The sequence below is a fragment of the Balaenoptera physalus genome (assembly GCF_965194825.1).
Source record: "Balaenoptera physalus genome assembly, chromosome: 13".
NCBI classification, from domain to species: domain Eukaryota; kingdom Metazoa; phylum Chordata; class Mammalia; order Artiodactyla; family Balaenopteridae; genus Balaenoptera; species Balaenoptera physalus.
The window spans coordinates 9,912,199-9,931,565 of record NC_138892.1 but is presented as its reverse complement, the minus strand read 5'-3'; the positions used below and the strand labels follow the sequence as shown (position 1 = coordinate 9,931,565).

Below are 19,367 nucleotides of genomic sequence, written 5' to 3'. Positions count from 1 at the left end.
TAGGGCAGGAAATACGTGAGCAAAGGTACAGAGCTAGAGAAGTGCAGAGGCATGGAGGGATGGTGACGGGGCCACCTGCACTGGAACAAAGCTTAGAAGGCGAGGACGGGGGAGGGGGATGGAAGCCTCTAAGGAATTGGAACTGAGCGCTGCTGGGCCTGGGGAGCCCTTCCAAGGCTTTGACTCGGAAGTGACAACGTCAGAGCTGTGCATTGTTTAGGACCGTGAGCTTATATGTCTATGCAGGATGGGTTGGAGGAAACAGAGACTGGATTTGCTAAGACCAGCTAGGGATCTCTTGTGGCCATTCAGGTAGAATAACGGCCTGAATCAGGCTGGTGGCATTGGATTGGCAAAAAGAGGAGAGCAGGGACAAGGAAAGGGGCAGGACTGGAGTGATGAGTGTTAAGCTGGGGTGACTGGAAGGATAGTGGTGTCATCAGAAATAGGTAAGGCAAGAGGAGGAACTGGTCTGGCACTAAGAGGAGTCCTTGCCGAGGAAAAGGCTCTAGGTTTGGGATCAGAAGACCCAAGCTCACACGGCCCCTCTGCTCCCTCCCAGCTCAGAGACCTCTGGGTTCTGTTTCCCCACTGTTAAATGGGAACAGTAATGCCTAACTCATGGGGTTGCAGGGAGGACTAAAATGCTTTATTAATGGTGTTAGTTTTTGTGCTGTTGTTTAAAAAGGGTGTGGATGGAGCTCTGGGAAGAGTGACTAGATATGAATGTTTTCATAGTTTTCAAAGTGACAGTTGAACCCATAGAATGAGACAGCCAAGGGGAATGTTTCAAGGATAGAGAAGAAGGCCACTGACTGACTACTGAAAAAGACTGGCATCTGGGGACAGCAGCAGGAATAGCCAGCAGAGGAGACAGAAGGAAGACCCAGAGGGCCGGGAGGTGAATCGGTAGAGTTTGGGTTATAGACAAGCAGGGTGGGAATGAAGTGCTTCAGTAAACAAAGGGACAGTTGCCAGCAGTGTTGACTGTGAAGGGGTCAAGGAAAGGGCATTGGATGAGTGGGCAGAACGCCACTGATGACTTGAAAACCAGTTTTTTCCAGAGTCATCAGATCAGTGAGAAGGTGGTGAGGAAATAAAGTCAACAAGTGTCCATTACTCTGGAGATGCTTGGAGGAGATGGTAGCTCAGTAGATGAGCTGGGGCCAGGGAAGAGGGGTTGGGTCTCCTTTAGTTTAGGAAAGCCTTGAGCTTGTTTGTATGGGGAAGAAGTGGAACGGGGTGAGAGACGGTGCTGCAGGGTCTTTGGAGGCAGAAAAGAGGTTGGGCACGTGAGCCCAGGGAAGGAGAGGAGCGCTCCCAGGAGACAGCTGGAGGAGAAGCTGAGGAGCTACTGCGGGAATGAAATGTGACACCACGTGGACAGTACCTGACCAGGATTGTCATACAGTAGGCATTCAGTAAAGTAGTGGTTGATTGGTCCATCCTGCCTCATCCAAAGCTCAGACTCATTTTTTCCAGCTACTTGCTGGACATTTCACCTGAGCCACCTCTGTTAAAATCTGTCCCTAAACTCATTCTTAAATTCTCTCTCCATTTTCCTTTGACTCCTGTCATTTTCTCTTGCCTGGATTATTAGAATTACTTCCTAACTGGGCTCCCCGTTTCTGGTCTTTCGCTTGCCAGCGCTCACTTTACACTGCTGCTCAAGAGATCTTTCTGTCCCACAGCGATCTGATCTTGTTACTCCCCTGTGTAACCCCAAGGCTTCCCACCCTGGTACATATGTGTTTTGCTGCTGTGTGATGTTCGTCTGCCTAACTGTTTCTGCCTCTCATGTGGTCTCCCGCCACTTGACATCCTGCTCCCCAACGCGCCGAGCTGCTTACTGGTCCCTGGACGTGCCGTGATCTGCCGTGCTCCATGCTTTGCTCTGCTGCCTAGGATGTCTTTCCTCCTTTCTCCGCAGGCCCATTTTTCATGTTTGGAGACGCAGCTTGGAGTCAGCACCCTGCAAAGCTGTCCTCAGCTTCCCCAGGCAATGCTAGTTGCTCATGCTTTACATTTTCTTTGTACAGTTCTGTAGTAAAGCACTCAAGCTGTATTGCAGTTAATTAATTTCCTGTCTCTCCCGCTGGGCTGTGAGCTCGCTAAGGGCACCTGTATTCCCAGTACCCAGCATGAGACTTGGCATAAAACCTAGGAGAGTCTCAGTGATTACTGTTGAATGAATTAATGAATGCCCTGCTTAATGGGGAAGCCTGTTATTTATTAACTTTACTTGTGCCCAAGTTTTTGAAGTACCTGGTAGAGAGAGCCATGTTCTTCAGTGCCCAGGGTGGGACCTTGGCTAGGGGTGGCCGACTGGCAGACTTGATGGCAGGCTGACGTCAGGGTTCTTGTCACCAGATGGGACTGAGTACGGGCTGAGTGAAGCTGACATGGAGGCCTCCTACGCCACAGTGAAGAGCATGGCAGAACAAATAGAGGCTGATGTCATCCTCCTCCGGGAACGCCAAGAAGCTGGGGGCCGTGTGCGCGATTACCTGGTCCGGAAACGAGTAGGAGACAATGACTTCCTGGAAGTCAGGTGAGGAGGCTTCAGAACCTTCAGTTCCAGGTCCCCTGAAGCATGACCTTGGGGTATAGGGCTTCACAGAGAATGGTGATTGAGCCTTTGACACCTGGCGTGTCGGCTACACCCTTTCGCTTCCTGAGGCATGGAAAGAGTGTCCAGAGACACCATAGCTCCGTTCTCTGTTTCTGCACTTCCTCATCCCTAAATATTTACCTTTGGAAAGAGTGGGAGAGAGGCCAACCATATGTTCTGTGGCCATTTTGTGGGCTGCATTTGCTTTCCCATCAGGCCGGGAGGCTTGAAACCAGGGTAATGGAGGAGAGCATTTTGTACCTCTCTTGGCTTTAGGGCTTCTGTCTGGCAGCTTTGGGAAAGCTAGTGGAAGTTAAGGGAGAAAGTCATTGTGGTGGGAACTCAGTTCCTCCGGAATAACTTTCTACTCCCTGGATACAGCTCCAGGAGCATTCCTAATGTGCTCATCCGTGAACAGAAGGAGCAGAGAGCTGGAGAGGCTCGGGCGTGAGCCTGTCCTTATGGATCCGGCTGCTGAGGTTCGCTTCACTCACTCACCAACTCTCACACAGATGTGTGCGTTTGTGTTCACACAGGGTAGCGGTAGTGGGCAACGTGGATGCCGGCAAAAGCACGCTTCTGGGGGTCCTGACCCACGGGGAGCTGGACAATGGCCGAGGCTTCGCCCGCCAGAAACTCTTCCGCCACAAACATGAGATTGAATCTGGTCGCACCAGCAGCGTGGGCAACGACATTCTGGGCTTTGACAGTGAAGGCAATGTGGTAAACAAGCCAGACAGCCACGGTGGCAGCCTGGAGTGGACAAAGATCTGTGAGAAATCCACTAAGGTGATTACTTTCATCGACTTGGCTGGCCATGAGAAGTACCTGAAGACCACTGTCTTTGGCATGACGGGCCATTTGCCTGACTTCTGCATGCTCATGGTAAGTGAGGCGCTGCTGAGGACGGGGGGCTTCAGCTGGGCTCCTGGGGTGTGGTGATATGCAAGTGTTTGCAATTGTTCTGAGACCGGGGCCTTTTGGTTTAGGGCTTTGAAATTGGATAAGAGCGACAAGTTTTGCAGGGGTGCCCAGCCTTCTCAAGGAGTGTACCTTGATCTTTCTCCTAGGTTAGGCCAGGAGGAGATCCTCTAAGCAGAAACCAAGGTGCCATTTGCAGACCTCTCTTATTTTTCGGAGCGGGGTGGGGAGGGTTTCTCCTGGGGCATTTCTTATTACCTTCAGAAGTATTTCCTCCTGGAGTTGGGCTACTCTGAGAGGTGGGGCGGCCTGGGAAGGAAATGGACGAGAGTGCAGACAGCCACTGAGGGGCCTGAGAGGTGGGGCGGCCTGGGAAGGAAATGGAGGAGAGTGCAGACAGCCACTGAGGGGCCTGAGAGGTGGGGCGGCCTGGGAAGGAAATGGAGGAGAGTGCAGACAGCCACTGAGGGGCCTGAGAGGTGGCCTCTTCTGAAGCCTGGAACCAGTGTCAACCAGTCCCACAGCTATTTGCTGAGAAGCTTCTGCATGCCTATTACTGTGCCAGGCCTGAAGACAGAGCAGTGAACAGGCTGTCCCAAGCCCCCATAGAGCTTACAGTCTAGTGGGAATAGATTTTTCAGCAGCTCATCATGTAGGTGAACTGAAAAGGGAAGGGAGCAGAGGCTTCTGGGCTGGATCATGCTTCGAAGCTCGCATTTGGGCCCCTTTGATCTGCCTGGCCAGAGAGTAGGGGTCTGTGAGGCCCACAGCCTTGGTCACAACTGCACAGCTTTCACAGAGAGTGCAAGCGAGCGAGTTTTCCTTTGGCAAAAATCCTTCTCAAAACCCTTCCCCATTTCCCAATTCCTCCAGCTGCCTGTATTAATAAGTGTAGTAAATGCCAACATCTGTTCAGAGCAAACTTGATCAAGTTGCCCCACAAACACAGGTTTTCAGGCAAATTCTCCCCAGACCGGAGAGTAAAGAGAGGCAGAGCGTATGTGTGAACACTCTTGTCAGCTCTCTGCCCGAGGTTCTTGCGATAGCAGTGTGGTTTTATCTCCCATATCTTTGAACGTTACAAGGGGCCCTTACCGACCTTGACTGGCTAAGGAAAGCCGCTCTACAAAAAGGGGTTTCGAAGGAAGCGCCATAGGGTGTATTTGGGGCTGTTGTTGGGTTGAGATTAAGAAGGGTATAGAAATCAGTTTAACATGAGCGTTTTTCTAACTGAGCTACAGTGATCAAGGTCAATTAATGGACATATCTTCACCCCAGATGAAATGTATTATCTGATTTCTGGGCCATGAGCTAAATACTAAAAATTTCTGTGGAAAACAATGAAATATTTCATTATTGTTCCATGGCAATCAATTTCCAGAAAGACAAAAACAAAAAAACCTTGAAAATATAGAGACAACAGAGAGAGAGAGCATTCTCTTATCCCGCTTGGGAAGAATAAAAGCAGGTCTGGGTTGGTTAGGAAAGGTGGTTGGAGGGAATGGGAAGAATTAGGAGGGAAATGGTGGAGGGGTCTCGGTGTAGGCAAAGGGAACATGCGTGGGACATCTGTGCTGGTGGGGTGGTAGCTCACCTGGGAATCCTAATGATCAGATGAGAGCATCGCTTGAAAACACTGGAATGTATATTTATTTATTATTTTTGGCTGTGGTGGGTCTTAGTTGCAGCACGCGGGATCTTTCGTTGCGGTGCGCTGGCGCTTCGTTGCAGCATGCAGGCTTCTCTCTAGTTGTAGAGTGCACGTTTTCTCTCTCTAGTTGTGGCACGCGGGTTCCAGAGTGCGTGGGCTCTGTAGTTTGCAGCACGTGGGCTGTCTGGTTGAGGCGCACGGGCTCAGTAGTTGTGGCACGCGGGCTTAGTTACCCCGCGGCATGTGGAATCTTAGTTTCCCAACCAGGGATCGAACCTGCGTCCCCTGCCTTGGAAGGGGACTTTACCACCGGACCACCAGGGAAGTCCCTGTGGAATGTATAAAGCCCTGTATAAATATGTCATGGCGATTTTAATTTTAATTTTATTTTGTTTTAGTAAGTAATACATTCATATGGTACAAAAATTAAAAGGTACCAAAGGACTTAAAGCCTCTCTTCCGCCTGTGTTGTTTCCTCCACAGGCAACCAGTACTTCCAGTTTCTTATGTATCCTCTAGAGATATTTTGTAATCACACCAGCATATATGTGTATATTCTCTCCCTCCAATTTCAGACATTCAGAAAAGTTGAAAGAATAGTACAACGAACACCATAAACCCACCACTCAGAGTCAACAATCATTAATATTTTGCCATATTTATCTGTACATGTGATAGATGCGTATGTGGAGTTTTTCTATGTGTGTGTGTATGGTTTTTGTTTTCTTTTTGTTTGTTTTTGTTTTTTTGGTTGGTTGGTTTTTTGGCTGTATCATTTGAAAGTAGATTGTATTATAGACATTGTGACTCTTCACCCCCAAATACTTCAGCACACAGCTCCTAAAATACTTTAGCACACAGTCTCCTACTGTTATTGCAACCAAGAAGACGAACAAGAGTTCCCTAATATCATACAATATCTAGTCTAAAAGTATTTATGTTATCTCAGATGTTCCCCCAAATGTCTTCCAGCTGCTTTTTTCAAACGGTGATCCAATCACCACTCTCTGTGGTAGCATGCTGTATACCACCTTGCTTTTTCCCACTAAAACATATCTTAGAGATTACCCCACATCAGTTAAGAGTTTTCTCTTTCTTTTGTATCGCACACTTGTGCATGTGCTCTAATTTATTTAACCAGCCTTTATGATAATATTTTAAAACATTTATTGTTACAGGAAGGAATGGTAACAGTAGTAACAGCTGCCATTGCTTTTTTTTTTAAAATAAATTTATTTATATTTATTTATTTGGCTGCACTGGGTCTTTACTGCTGCACATGGGCAGTACTCTTTGTCACGGTGCATGGGCTTCTCATTGCGGTGGCCTCTCTTGTTGCAGAGCACGAGCTCTAGGTGCGCAGGCCTCAGTAGTTGTGGCTCACGGGCTCCAGAGCACAGGCTCAGTAATTGTGGCACCGGGGCCTAGCCGCTCCGCGGCATGTGGGATCTTTCTGGACGAGGGCTCGAACCCGTGTCCCCTGCATTGTCAGGCAGATTCCCAACCACTGCGCCACCAGGGAAGTCCCTGCCATTGCTTCAATACCTAATTCGTGCTAGTTGTGTGCTGGACCTTTGACATATGTTTGGTCATTTAAACCTAAGTGACCCTCTAAAGTGAATATTATTATCCCCCATTTTATAGATTGGGTAACTGGGGGCCAGGGATGTTAAACTGAATCCACTTCGATGACTTTGTTTTCCCAGACTGAGTTTGTCTTTTTTATTGTTTTGAAGTCTCCTCAGATTTTGATAGCCCACACTGTTAAATTGGAGGTTAAAGCAATCTGTGCCCAGCCCAGCTTTCATCTACAGCCATTTTGTTTCTGGCCTAAGACTTGTGCCGCCTGTGTCCTGTCCTGATGGTGGCCTCAGAGATGGGAGTTCTCTCTTACCTCAGCCTTCTTTGAGCCCCTGTGCCCACCCGGCAGCAGTCTCTGTCTCCCGTGTCCTGACGGTTCTTTCTGTGTCGGGGCAGGTGGGCAGCAATGCTGGCATCGTGGGGATGACAAAGGAGCACCTGGGCTTGGCATTGGCACTCAATGTGCCTGTCTTTGTGGTGGTCACCAAGATTGACATGTGTCCTGCCAACATCCTGCAAGGTAAGTGAAGCCAGCAGCCAGTAGCAGTCTCTCTGTTTGGGGCAGTCATGCACTGTGGCTCCTTGGTGATCTGCTACCCGGAATTTTCTGTTTCCTTGTGTTGTGCTTAGACCTTGGCCTGAATGTCCATCAACCCAGAATCTTTTGCTTTCTCCCTGTTTGCCTCTTGGTCTGAGCACAGCTTAGAGTTATCTCCTGCTCATTGTTCCTTCTGGTTACAAATTCAGGGTCCTTGAAATCCCTAATCTGGCATCTCTTTTCAGATGGTTCCAGGCAGAAGGGGTTGGGTTTTACCATCTAAGCTGGACATACATGGAGACATTTGGGCAGAGAGTCTGATTACCTTTTACCACCAAAGGTTTCAAAACAGTGTTGCAAGACTAGGCTTTCATGCATTTCTCCCCCGTTGCTAAAGATGGTGGAAGAGAAGTGAAGACGTATCCTTTTGGAGGGCCTCATAAGGGCTTCTACAGGTGTCTAAATGTCCTAGAGATCCTTTTGTCAGATGAACTTTTTTTCCAGGAAGCAGGGCATTCTAGGAACAACATTGTCCTTCTGGTGGACTCCCAAATCACTTGCTTATAGGAGGCGGGTCTTCTAGAGACTCTGGAGAAACCTGACAGGTTTCAGACTTATAACCTTAGCGGACAGTCCCCATCTGTACTCTCCTTCTGCTCTAGCAAGCACTTACCCACCCAAAGTTTTGATGCTCCTTTTGCTTCTCCAGGCATTATGGCATTTAACACTGTCCATCTGTTTGTCTCCTGCTTGCATCAGTAATGAGTGGACCTGTCTTGCCCCAGAAGCCTGGCCAAAGAGAAGGCTATGTTCCCCTAATTTTGTTCCATTTTACCCTTTAAGAAACCCTAAAGCTGTTACAGCGCCTGCTGAAGTCGCCCGGCTGCCGCAAGATCCCCGTGTTGGTGCAGAGCAAGGATGATGTGATCGTTACAGCCTCCAACTTCAGCTCTGAGAGGTAATGGGTACGGAGCATTCACTTCCTCCTTTTATTTATTTATGTATTTTTAAATATTTATTTGGCTGCGCCGGGTCTTAGTTGTGGCACGTGGGATCTTCATTGTGGCATGCGGGATCTTTTAGTGGTGGCATGCGAACTCTTCAGTTGCAGCATGTGGGATCTCGTTCCCTGACCAGGGATCGAACCCGGCCCTCCTGCGTTGGGTGCATGAAGTCTTAGCCACTGGTCCACCAGGGAAGTCCTGGGAGCATTCACTTCTGCACAGGTACAGAGATTGGTTGAAATAGAAGATTCTGCTCTCAGCAGTGTTGCTTGGGGGCTGTATCAGGTGACCCAGATTCTGAGGTGCTGGTCTCACTGAGGTTGGAATCCCAGCTGAGATTTCAGTGTCCTTATCTGTGAAATGGGAATAATATTACCTTCTTCATAGGGCTCTTGTAAGGGCTGGAAATGATGTATGTAAAGCACTTAGCACTGTGCCTGGCTGCTGTGTGATAGATACACAGCCATTTTTAGAATGGTTATTATTAATTTTTTTTTTTTTTTTAAATTTTTGGCTGCGTTGGGTCTTTGTTGCTGCGCGCGGGCTTTCTCTAGTTGTGGCGAGCAGGGGCTACTCTTCGTTGTGGTGCGCAGGCTTCTCATTGCGGTGGCTTCTCTTGTGGAGCAGAGGCTCTAGGCGCACGAACTTCAGTAGTTGTGGCACATGGGCTCTAGAGCGCAGGCTCAGTAGTTGTGGCGCACGGGCTTAGTTGCTCCGCGACATGTGGGATCTTCCCGGACCAGGGCTCGAACCCGTGTCCCCTGCATTGGCAGGCGGATTCTTAACCGCTGCACCACCAGGGAAGTCCTATTATTAATTTTTTTACACGGTTGTTTCTCAAAAGCTCTCTAATCACAGATCAGTTTTGGCATTTACTCATTAGCGTGTCCTTTGATTCCATAAATTTTTTTTTTTTGGCCGTGCCGCGCAGCTTGTAGGATGCTAGTTCCCTGACCGGGGATCGAACCTGGGCCCTCAGCAGTGAAAGCGCCAAGTCCTAACCACTGGACCGCCAGGGAATTCCCTGATTCCATAAATATTTATTGGATGTTTGTTCCGTGCTGGGCTTTTCATCTAGGCATTGAGGAGTCAGAGTTGACTTGGGCATAGTCCTTGTTCTCAAGGTGGTCAACTCCTTGGTCAGAGATAATCTCTTGATAATAGTAAATTTTGTTAACGCTGCTCCTTCTCCCAGAGTCTTGGGGCTGCTTAAGTACAGGACCCAGAGCAGCCTGACATTGTGGCCTGTGTCTCTGCCCTGACGCTGTCTTCAGTACCAGCAGTTGGCCAGCAGAGGGGGCACGTTTCAGTCGACCCCATTTCAATTCATTCATTTTGTTGAGTGCCTATTCTGTGCAGTCCCTATTCTAGGAGCTGTGGGAAATATATAATTCCTAATCTTGAGGAGTTTGATTAATCATGAATAGGAGATATAGAGGCCATTCAGATAACAGGCAGAAAATCAGATGTAGTCATGTGTAACAGAGACACAAAAAGTTCTCCCAAGACATACAGATAGCCAATAGGTACATGCAGTGTTGCTCAACATCGTTAGTTATTAGAGAAATGCAAATCCAAAGTACATGAGGTACCACCTCACACCAGTCAGAATGGCCATCATTAAAAAGTCTACGAATAAATGCTGGAGAGGGTGTGGAGAAAAAGGAACCCTCTTACACTGTTTGTGGGAATGTAAATTGGTGCAGCCACTATGGAAAACAGTTCCTCAAAAAACTAAAAATAGGGACTTCTCTGGTGGCGCAGTGGTTAAGAATCTGCCTGCCAGTGCAGGGGACACGGGTTCGAGCCCTGGTCCTGGAAGATCCCACATGATGCGGAGCAGCTAAGCCCGTGCACCACAACTACTGAGCCTGCGCGCTAGAGCCTGTGAGCCACAACTACTGAGCCCGCGTGCCACAACTACGGAAGGCTGCACACCTAGAGCCCATGCTCCGCAACAAAGAGAAGCCACCTCAATGAGAAGCCCGCGCACCGCAACAAAGAGTAGCCCCTGCTCACCGCAACTAGAGAAAGCCTGTGCACAGCAACAAAGACCCAGTGCAGCCAAAAAATTAATTTAAAAGAACAAACTAAAAATAGAGTTGCCATATGATCCAGTAATCCCACTCCCGGGCATATACCCAGACAAAACTATAATTCTAAAAGATACATGCACTCCTATATTCATAGCACTATTTACAGTAGCCAAGACATGGAAACAACCTAAATGTCCATCAACAGATGAATGGATAAATAAGATATGGTATATATATACAATGGAATATTACTCAGCCATAAAAAAGAACGAAATAATGCCATTTGCAGGAACATGGATGGACCTAGAGATTATCATACTAAGCGAAGTAAGTCAGAAAGAAAGACAAATACCATATGATATCACTTATATGTGAAATTTAAAATACAGTACAAATCAACATATCTGTGAAGCATAAACAGACTCACGGACATAGAGAACAGACTGTGGTTGCTGAGGGGGAGTAGGGGAGGGAAGGAGTGGGAGTTTGGGATTAGCAGAGGCAAATTACTATATATAGGACGGATAAACAACAAGGTCCTATTGTATAGCATAGGGCACTATATTCAATATCTTGTGACAGGGCTTCCCTGGTGGCACAGTGGTTAAGAATCCACCTGCCAACGCAGGGGACACGGGTTCGAGCCCTGCTCCGGGAAGATCCCACATGCTGCGGAGCAACTAAGCCCGTGTGCCACAACTACTGAGCCTGCGCTGTAGAGCTCGTGAGCCACAACTACTGAGCCCATGTGCCACAACTACTGAGCCTGCACTCTAGAGCATGCTCTGCAACAAGAAGCCACCGCAATGAGAAGCCCACGCACCGCAACGAAGAGTAGCCCCTGCTCTCCACAACTAGAGAAAGGCCACGCACAGCAACGAAGACCCAATGCAGCCAAAAATAAATAAACTAAAAAAAAAAAAAAATCCTGTGACAAACCATAATGGAAAAGAATATGAAAAAGAATATATATATGTGTATAACTGAGTCACTTTGCTGTATAGCAGAAATTAACATTGTAAATCAACTATACTTCAATAAAATTTACCAAAAAAAAATAAGGTTCTTTGAAAACTCAGAGGGAATGAAGAGTGCCCATCTGGGAAGGATTCCCTGGAAGAGGCGGCGCTGGAAATGGGCTCTGAAGGATGAGAGGACTTGGTAGTTGCATAAGAGGGAAGGAATTCAGGCGGGAGGATCAGAGTGAACAAGTACATGGGAACAAAAAGGTACCGAGGTCTTAGGAGAAGGGAGGGAGTGTTCCGTGGTCTGGCTGGAATATAGGAATTTGAGAGAAACTGGCAGAGATGTTGGGAGGAGGGATTCCGGCTGTCTTTTCTGCAGTGGAAAGTTGGTTAAGGTTTTAAGGATGTGTGTGCTTTAGGAAGAAGAGGCAGTCGTGGTCACTCGAAATAGGGTAGTGGTACCGAGACAGAGAGGAGGGGACAGGTTTCAGAGACAAAACTAAATAGGAGGAGGAGGCCTCAGAGCAGGTCTGGACAGAAGCAGGTGGGCTGGGCAGAGGGCCTGGGAGGCCAGTGAAGGGGTGGTGCGACCCTTAGCAGCAGCAGCTGTTCCAGGAGCCCTCCTGCTGCTCATCCCCTATCAGGCGGGAGTTCGCCACCTGAGCACCTTTCTTCCTCTCTCTCCACACCCCCCCCCCCACCTTAGGATGTGCCCGATATTCCAGATCTCCAACGTTACAGGCGAGAACCTAGATCTGCTGAAGATGTTCCTCAACCTGCTGTCGCCTCGCACCAGTTACCGGGAGGAGGAGCCCGCTGAGTTTCAGATTGACGACACCTACTCTGTCCCGGTGAGTGGGTTCAGGTGGACTGAGCAAGGTGGGAGGCTGAGTGGCGCTTCCCGCAGGGGAGCCGGGGTGAGTCTGTAGTGCCAGTGGACTTACTGGGCCGGGGTCTTGTCTGCAGGGTGTGGGAACAGTGGTGTCGGGGACAACGCTGAGGGGCCTGATCAAGCTGAATGACACGCTGCTGCTGGGCCCAGATCCTTTGGGTAACTTCCTGTCTATTGCTGTCAAATCGATCCATCGCAAGCGCATGCCTGTCAAGGAGGTGCGGGGGGGCCAGACGGCCTCCTTCGCACTGAAGAAGGTGAGTGTTGATAAAACCAAGAACTCCCCTCGGGCTCCGTGTTATGCTAGGCTCTGGGTCATCTCCAGTCCTCACAGCCACTCTGCAAGGCAGGGATTACTGACCTCACTTTTACAGATGAGGAAACTGAGGCTCAGGAGAGTCTGAGTGACTTGCCCAGCATTCGGGGAGAACACCGGGACTTGAACCTAGGCCTGCCGGCCTCCTGAGCTCTGTTCCTCCACCTGGTACCCTGAGCTCGGTGAGGTCAGCTGGGAGCCTTCCTGCTCTTCCTTCTTGCTGGGGTCCTTCTACACGGGGCTCTTCAATCCATGCCAGATCCTCCTGCCATTCAGCTTTCAGTCCCCTGGGGATCGGGGTCAGTGCTAGCTCCTGGGTCATTTGCACCAGCCAAATTAACCAGCAAAGCCGGGTTTTCTATATACTTCCCAACAGCCAGACCATGCTCGCCCTATTTCTCCTACTTGAGTGCTTGCCTGCCTTTGCCCTCTCGCCACCCACTTAATTCTGACCCGTCTTGCAAGTCCTGGCTAAAATGCCACTTTCTGTATGAAGTCTTTCCTGACCCCCCAATAGGAGTGTTGAGGCTTCCCACGTAGCACTAAAGAAGGCCTGTGGTCCAGTGCAGTGAGAGGTCAAGGCCAAGCTGGGGTGGTAGCAGTTCCCAGAAGGAGTCCTGGTCCTCTGTGACCAGGGGGTGAGGCCAGAAGGCATTGTTGTCCCTGAGGCCTGGGATTCTCTCTCATTCAGATCAAGCGCTCGTCCATCCGGAAGGGCATGGTGATGGTTTCTCCACGCTTGAATCCCCAAGCATCCTGGGAGTTCGAGGCCGAGATCCTCGTCCTTCACCACCCCACCACAATCAGCCCGCGGTACCAGGCCATGGGTAGGTGTCTAAAGGCACTGCCAGCCTGAAGCCCCCTGCTCTAGCTCCCCCTACAGTGTGCTCCAGCAACCCAAACCCCAAAGTTTCGGCTGCAGCCAAGAGTCAGGTCGCTGCCCTGTTCAGTGATGCCATCCCCTCCGTTCCACCCACGAGCTGCGGCTTGTGGTTTATTCATTCTTGCAAACACTAACCAAGCACCAGGTCGGTGCTGGGCTCTGGAGACCCAGACCTGCCCTCAAGGACCTCACACTCAGTCCTTCAGCAGACATCTACCAAGTGCTGCAGTGTGCCAGGCGGTGTTGCCAAGGTGCTGGGGACAAAGACAAGATGGGCAAGGGCCCTGCCATCAAGAAGCCCACAGTCCAGAGAAGGCACGCCTGCAAACAGAGTGCCCTGTGTTCAGGAACTAGGGACAAGTGGGTCCGGGGACAAGCGGGGTCTAACTGGAGGGAAAAGTGGGAGAACGTGAGGCAGGCTCAGTCCAAGAACGGGCCTCCAGTCGCTTAGCCTCACTCTGCCCTTTGAGGTCTTCAGCCTGCCGCAGCTCGAGCTTGTGTCGTGCTCTCACCCACTGCCCCCCCCTGCCCTGAGGCCCCTGCGTGGCTCAGGCCTCTCCTGACATGCTGGCCCCCTTGGCAGTGCACTGTGGGAGCATCAGGCAGACAGCGACCATCCTGAGCATGGACAAGGACTGCCTGCGCACCGGGGACAAGGCCACCGTGCACTTCCGCTTCATCAAGACCCCCGAGTACCTGCACATAGACCAGCGGCTGGTGTTCCGGGAGGGCCGCACCAAGGCTGTAGGCACCATCACTAAGGTACGGCCGGGCAGACCACCTTGCCTGCCTACAAGAAGTACCAGGGGCTGCTCCAGTCTAGACTGTACGCTCTCCTCAAGGAGCCCTGTGAAATCTTACTGACTGCCAGGGGCAGAGGCACCAGGCCCTACCTTGGGAGAACTGGAACAGCGCCGAGGTATAGCCTTAGTGCCATCTTCTCTGCTCTCCTGAGAGGTTTCCCTAGACCTCCTGTCTTTCTGAGCTTTGGTAGTGACCATGGAGGAGAGAAGGTGGAGTTGAGGCATGGCAGTCCGTGGTGGGAGAGTGTCTGGGCCTAGCCAGTGTTGGCCTCTGAGATGCTGGGCACAGGCTCCGATGGTTTGGCTGGGGCCGTGCCCTTAGAGCAGTGGGTCCAGTTGGAGTGAGTGCTGGCTAGCAGTGGGGCATGGGCTTGAGCTCTTTGTGTCCTGGAGCCCACCTTATGCCCTCTGCAGACTTCATCCATGGCCTTGAGTAGCGGCACTTGATGGAGTGGTGTGACCCCTGCTCCATACATCCTGTCTGAGATCTTGGAATCAGCCTCAGGCTTGCTTTTCCTCCAGAATGGCCTTCCTTAGGCCCGTCCACGTCACCCTAAGACTGCAGAGTGTGTTGGGGAGTGGGGAGGATCATCCTCGAAGGCCCCCTTGCTTAGGACTGGCTGAGGGTTTGGCAGAAGCTGCCCGCACATGCTGTAATGCCCTTGGGGATGCAGCTGGGCCTATTCGCTGCTTTGTTTGAGATTGAACTTGGGCCATAAGGGAAGGCTCTGAGTCAGTCCTTCCTGGGTGGTAGCTCTTAAGATTTTTGATGGCCACACTCCAAATGTTTCCAGCTCCTGAGACACTCACTTGATCTCTCTGGGAGGCCCAAGATTAAAACTTACCCCAGGCTCTTGTTACAGGGGCAGCAGGAGATAGAGTTGATGGCTCTGGGCAGGCTGGACCCCAGCCTGGGAGCTGGGCTGAGTAGGAGATGGCTGAGGTTCACAGATTGTCTGTGGGAAGAGCAGCTGGGGCAGGGAACAGGCTGGAACCCTTCTGGGCTGGTCTGAGGCAGGTGAGACATCAGCCCTGGCTGGGGCAGCCCTGGTACGCTGAGTGGAGAGGACATCTCTCCACCCCACTGCCCTGTCATCGCCCTCCTGCCACCCACCTCGCCCAGGCCCAGCCAGGCCACGGAGTGAGAGGTCCCTGAGACCTCAGGGGTGGGGCGGGGGCAGCTGAGCCCAGGTCTCTGCCTGCAGCTCTGTCTCAACCCCCACCCCCTTGGCTCCTGCAGCTCCTCCAGACCACCAACAATTCCCCAATGAACTCCAAGCCCCAGCAGATTAAAATGCAATCGACGAAAAAGGGTCCCCTGCCCAAACGAGAAGAGGGGGGTCCCTCTGGAGGGCCAGCGGTAGGGGCACCCCCAACTGGAGATGAAGCTTGCTCTCTAGCGGCTGCGCAGCCAGCTGCATCCGGCGGTCTCCAGCCACAGGTGAGTGCGCTTCCCAGGCTGGTCCTGGGCCCCTGACGGCCGCGGGCGGGGTGGGGGCGGTGGCGTGGCCGTGGAGGTGACTCATAGGAGAGCGCCGGCAGCCTTCACCAGTCTGCCACGTCTTTAAGTTCCTACATGGGTGTTTCCCACAACTCCAGGTCCCTAAGTGCTATCTAAGTGTGAGCTTTTTGTCTCTCAAGGCAGTGTTTTTCAAACTGAGATGTGGCGTACATGAAATGAACTTAATGGGTCCTGACCAGCATTTAGTTTTAGTGAAAGAGAATAGAAAAATGTCAGCGTTTCCCTGTCATAGTAAGAGTGAGCGTTGTGTGTGTGAGACTGCAAGTGATGTAAGTGCGTACTGCAGCCCAGACGTCTGAAAGACACTGCCTTAGAGGGTCCTCCTGGCCCCTTCCCCGACGTGACACTTCCTGCGGGGCAGGTGGTCTTGGGCCCTGTCAGTGTGGCTCTCGCTCGGCACCTCCTGCCAGCACTGTCCCCTGGAGTCCTCTCCTGGTGGCCCTCACGTCGCCCCTTTCCGGCGTCTCTTCGTCCGACTCCTCTTTGGAGGAGGAAGCTTCTGCCTGGGCCTGTCCTTTCTGCTCTCCCTCCCCATCGAGTCTTTCCTCTGACTCCGTCATTTCTTTTTTCCTCCCACCTGTCAGCAGTGGCACATGTTAGTTCCTGCTCTCTCTGTGCTTCTCTGAACGGCTCCTCTCACACCGTGATCACCTGTGACCCACCACCCGCGAGGAAGGCAGGGTGGGCGCCGGCTCTGTCGGCGGAGGACGTAGCAGATGGCTGCTCTCTCCTCTCCTGCCCCCGCTTCCCGCTGCCCCTCTGCTGTCCTGTCCTGCCCTGCTCCCGCTGGGCCACTGCCTCTCAAGCTCCTTCTTCTCTCTTTCAGCCCAAGCCCAGCAGCGGGGGCCGGCGACGGGGGGGCCAGCGTCACAAGGTGAAGTCCCAGGGGGCCTGCATGCCTCCCGCCAGCGGCTGCTGAATCTCCCCCAGCCCACCTCCACCACCCAAGGGATCCTCGTTCTCTGGCCACCGCTCCACCAGATGGGCCAGAGCAACTCTGACCACCGCTCGCCCTCCCCCAGGCCGCACCCGGAGCCTCGTCATTCCCCCCACCCCCGTTTTCCAGTGGGGGGTTGTAATTTATAAGCTGAGGAAGGTGGCCAGACTTCTGGAGGACTGACCATCTCCGACCCTCTTCCCCGCCTTCTTCCTCACTCACACCTTTTTTGTACATCTGGGCCCTTAGTTTTTATTCTTTTTATTATCTGTCTATCTATCTAGTGTGCGTGTGTGTGTGTGTGGGCGTGTGAGGTGCAGGAGTACGGCCGCTCAGGGCCTGGCAGTCTTCCTCCTTTCTCCTCCGTGGCTGGCCACCAGCCTCCAGGAGCTGGCTGGCTGCCTGTCTGTCTGTCCGTTCGTGTGTCTCGGTGAGAACCTTTCAGGGCTGTCAGGAGCTGAAGCGCGCCCTCCTTCCCTGTGCTCGCTCTCCAGTGCGCCTGGAGCCCCGCCACGGAGCCGCCTCCGGGCTGAGGGGCGTCCAGGGCAAGTATCTGCTGCTGCCAGAGCAGGGGGCCATCCTTCTGCGACCTGGGGATCTTAGCAGAGTGGAGAGCGGTGGTTCCCCTTTTCTCTTTCTCCCTCTTGTTTCCCTCAAACCCCAAACAGGTAATGCCAAAAGCTCTTAGGCTGTAACTGTAGACGTGTGGAGGGTGTTGGTGACTGAGTCATAGGACCCTCATTTCCTCTCTGACCCTTGCCACTGACCTGAAGACAGCTGTGGCTCTTCTTTCCCCTTGGAGACAATCCTTTGTTTGCCTGGCTGGCTGGGGTGACTCTTCTTCTGCGGAGTCTGCCGAGCTGGGGCTCTCACCTCGCCCTGGGGCCGCCTCCTGCTTGGACTTGGACTCTGATTCTTGTTGGGCCTCAGGGCCCTGATGATCGGGCCTGGGGTCCGCCTGCTCAGGGTCACGGTCAACAGCACCTCCTGTTGTCAGGGGTGCCAGGTGTTCCTCTGAGCCAGTCCGGGACTGGAACCCCTCCTTCCCCACCACGTCGCCCCAGCATGGCTGCTACAGGAGCCCAGCAGTGAAGGGCCTGAGCCCCAGATTTGGAAGCTCCAACTGGGGTACGGGGAGAGCAGGTAGGAGGTAGTAAAAAAGATTCTTCCAGATCCAGCTCAGAGCATTAAGCCCTTTGGAAGAATCATTGCCAGGGGTGGGGGTGGTGTTGCCCAGGCCAGAGATGGCAGCACGGGCCCTGAACCAGCCTGCTCAGAGCTGTGGACTGAAGCCCTCGCTTTAGGGTGGACTGATGGGCAGAGATATGTTCTTTCTCTAGCCTGGGACGCCCATCTGGCTGGGTCCCTCCTCAGCCTCGCCTCCCTTCCATCCCCGACCCTTCGCCGCTGCTCCCCGCTCCTCCCCTCCTGTTTCTAGTTACCACTGACCTGTGGCCATTGACCGACCAGACCAGCACACAAAATAAAAAGTTTGTTCCAAGTTGACGGTGTCCTGTTCCCTGCCCAGCCCCTCCAGGTGGAGGTGCGGCCACGGGGAGCTCCGTTGCTCTGCCTGCCCTAGAGCCCCCGGCTGCGGGCCGGGCCGGGAGGGGCCCAGCTTCTCCTGTCAGGCAGGCATGGCTTCAAAACCCAGACTCCTCCGCCAGCTGTGACGCAGGACAAGTTGCCATCCTCTGAACCTCAGTTTCCTCATCTACAGCAAGAGGTAAATGCCTACGTCGGGTTGTTGCGAGGATTCAGCGAGAGAATGTGTGTGAGGCCCTGGTGTGCCCAGCACGTGGGCGGTACCCGGTGAATAATGGTCATCACACTGCTTACCACCCACGCCGGCTCCCACGTCCATAGCAGAGGCCGCAAGCTGGGCACCGGGCTCAAAAGGAGAAAGGTGGCATGGACACGTCTCTGCTGTGTAGCTGGGACTGTGCCAGGCATTTCCCTCGCTTCATGTTCTTTGATGTTCGCAGCTACCACCTATGAGGGAGGTGGTGGTAGTTACGTTTTTCTGGTTAAGGACACTGGAGCTCAGGGGAGCAGTGCCCCCAGCCCCCAGTCACTCCGGTCACCCACTCCAGCGTGTCCTTCAGCCTGGCCTAGTTCCATTGTCTGCTGGCTGTTTCCCTCTTGCGTTTTGACTCTGGTTCTGCTTACAGGGGCCGTTGCCCAGTGGTGCCTTTGTAATAGGAGTTCCAGCGTTGAGCGGCACCCTGTGCTCTCCGTCCCCATGGTGGGTGCTGTGGAATTGGTGTTTCCACAGGACTTGGCCATGGGGGACCTTGGAACAGGCAGAACCACATTTTGTTGGAACTCTCCTGCCGCTGTGAGCATAACCACTTCCTTTAACATTTTGAAGCTGTGGCCTCCACCCTGGCCTCTGCCTTCAAACACTCAGGTCAGTCTGATCTCTGTGGTCACCAGGCCCACACCTGCTAGCCAGGGGGCTGACTACAGCATTTTATTGTCGTTAGCTGGGACTACAAAGGTCCCATATGGGCCTCAGCCCTACCAACTATCTATTTGGAACAAAACACCAGCCCTTTTGTTGTTGATGAAGAATAAAGTTGTTAATCCAGTCACCTCAAATGGCAAATCCTGACCCTTTTGTAACGCAGCTAACGTGTGTGGCATCTTTAATTCAGCCAGGCCCACTGTTCTGGCTTATTGGCCTCCCCAGCACAGAATAAGGTCA

The 19,367-nt window shown here is 52.2% G+C and overlaps 1 protein-coding gene across 3 annotated transcripts in view; it reads left to right on the top strand.

Annotated features, from left to right (window-relative positions):
• GTPBP1 (GTP binding protein 1) overlaps positions 1 to 19,367 on the top strand; it is a 28,701-nt gene that overhangs the window by 6,560 nt on the left and 2,774 nt on the right. The window contains exons 3-12 of one of the 3 annotated variants that reach the window (XM_082420034.1): positions 2,371 to 2,551; positions 3,148 to 3,496; positions 7,161 to 7,284; positions 8,146 to 8,260; positions 12,014 to 12,158; positions 12,274 to 12,456; positions 13,207 to 13,342; positions 13,982 to 14,160; positions 15,442 to 15,642; positions 16,550 to 18,386. In XM_082420034.1, coding sequence (XP_082276160.1) covers positions 2,371 to 2,551; positions 3,148 to 3,496; positions 7,161 to 7,284; positions 8,146 to 8,260; positions 12,014 to 12,158; positions 12,274 to 12,456; positions 13,207 to 13,342; positions 13,982 to 14,160; positions 15,442 to 15,642; positions 16,550 to 16,642 — 1,706 coding nt within the window. In that variant the 3' untranslated portion in view covers positions 16,643 to 18,386. Of the gene's footprint in view, positions 1 to 2,370; positions 2,552 to 3,147; positions 3,497 to 7,160; positions 7,285 to 8,145; positions 8,261 to 12,013; positions 12,159 to 12,273; positions 12,457 to 13,206; positions 13,343 to 13,981; positions 14,161 to 15,441; positions 15,643 to 16,549; positions 19,071 to 19,367 lie in introns of those variants that run through there. The other 2 variants (XM_082420035.1, XM_082420036.1) reach the window with 2 other exon arrangements.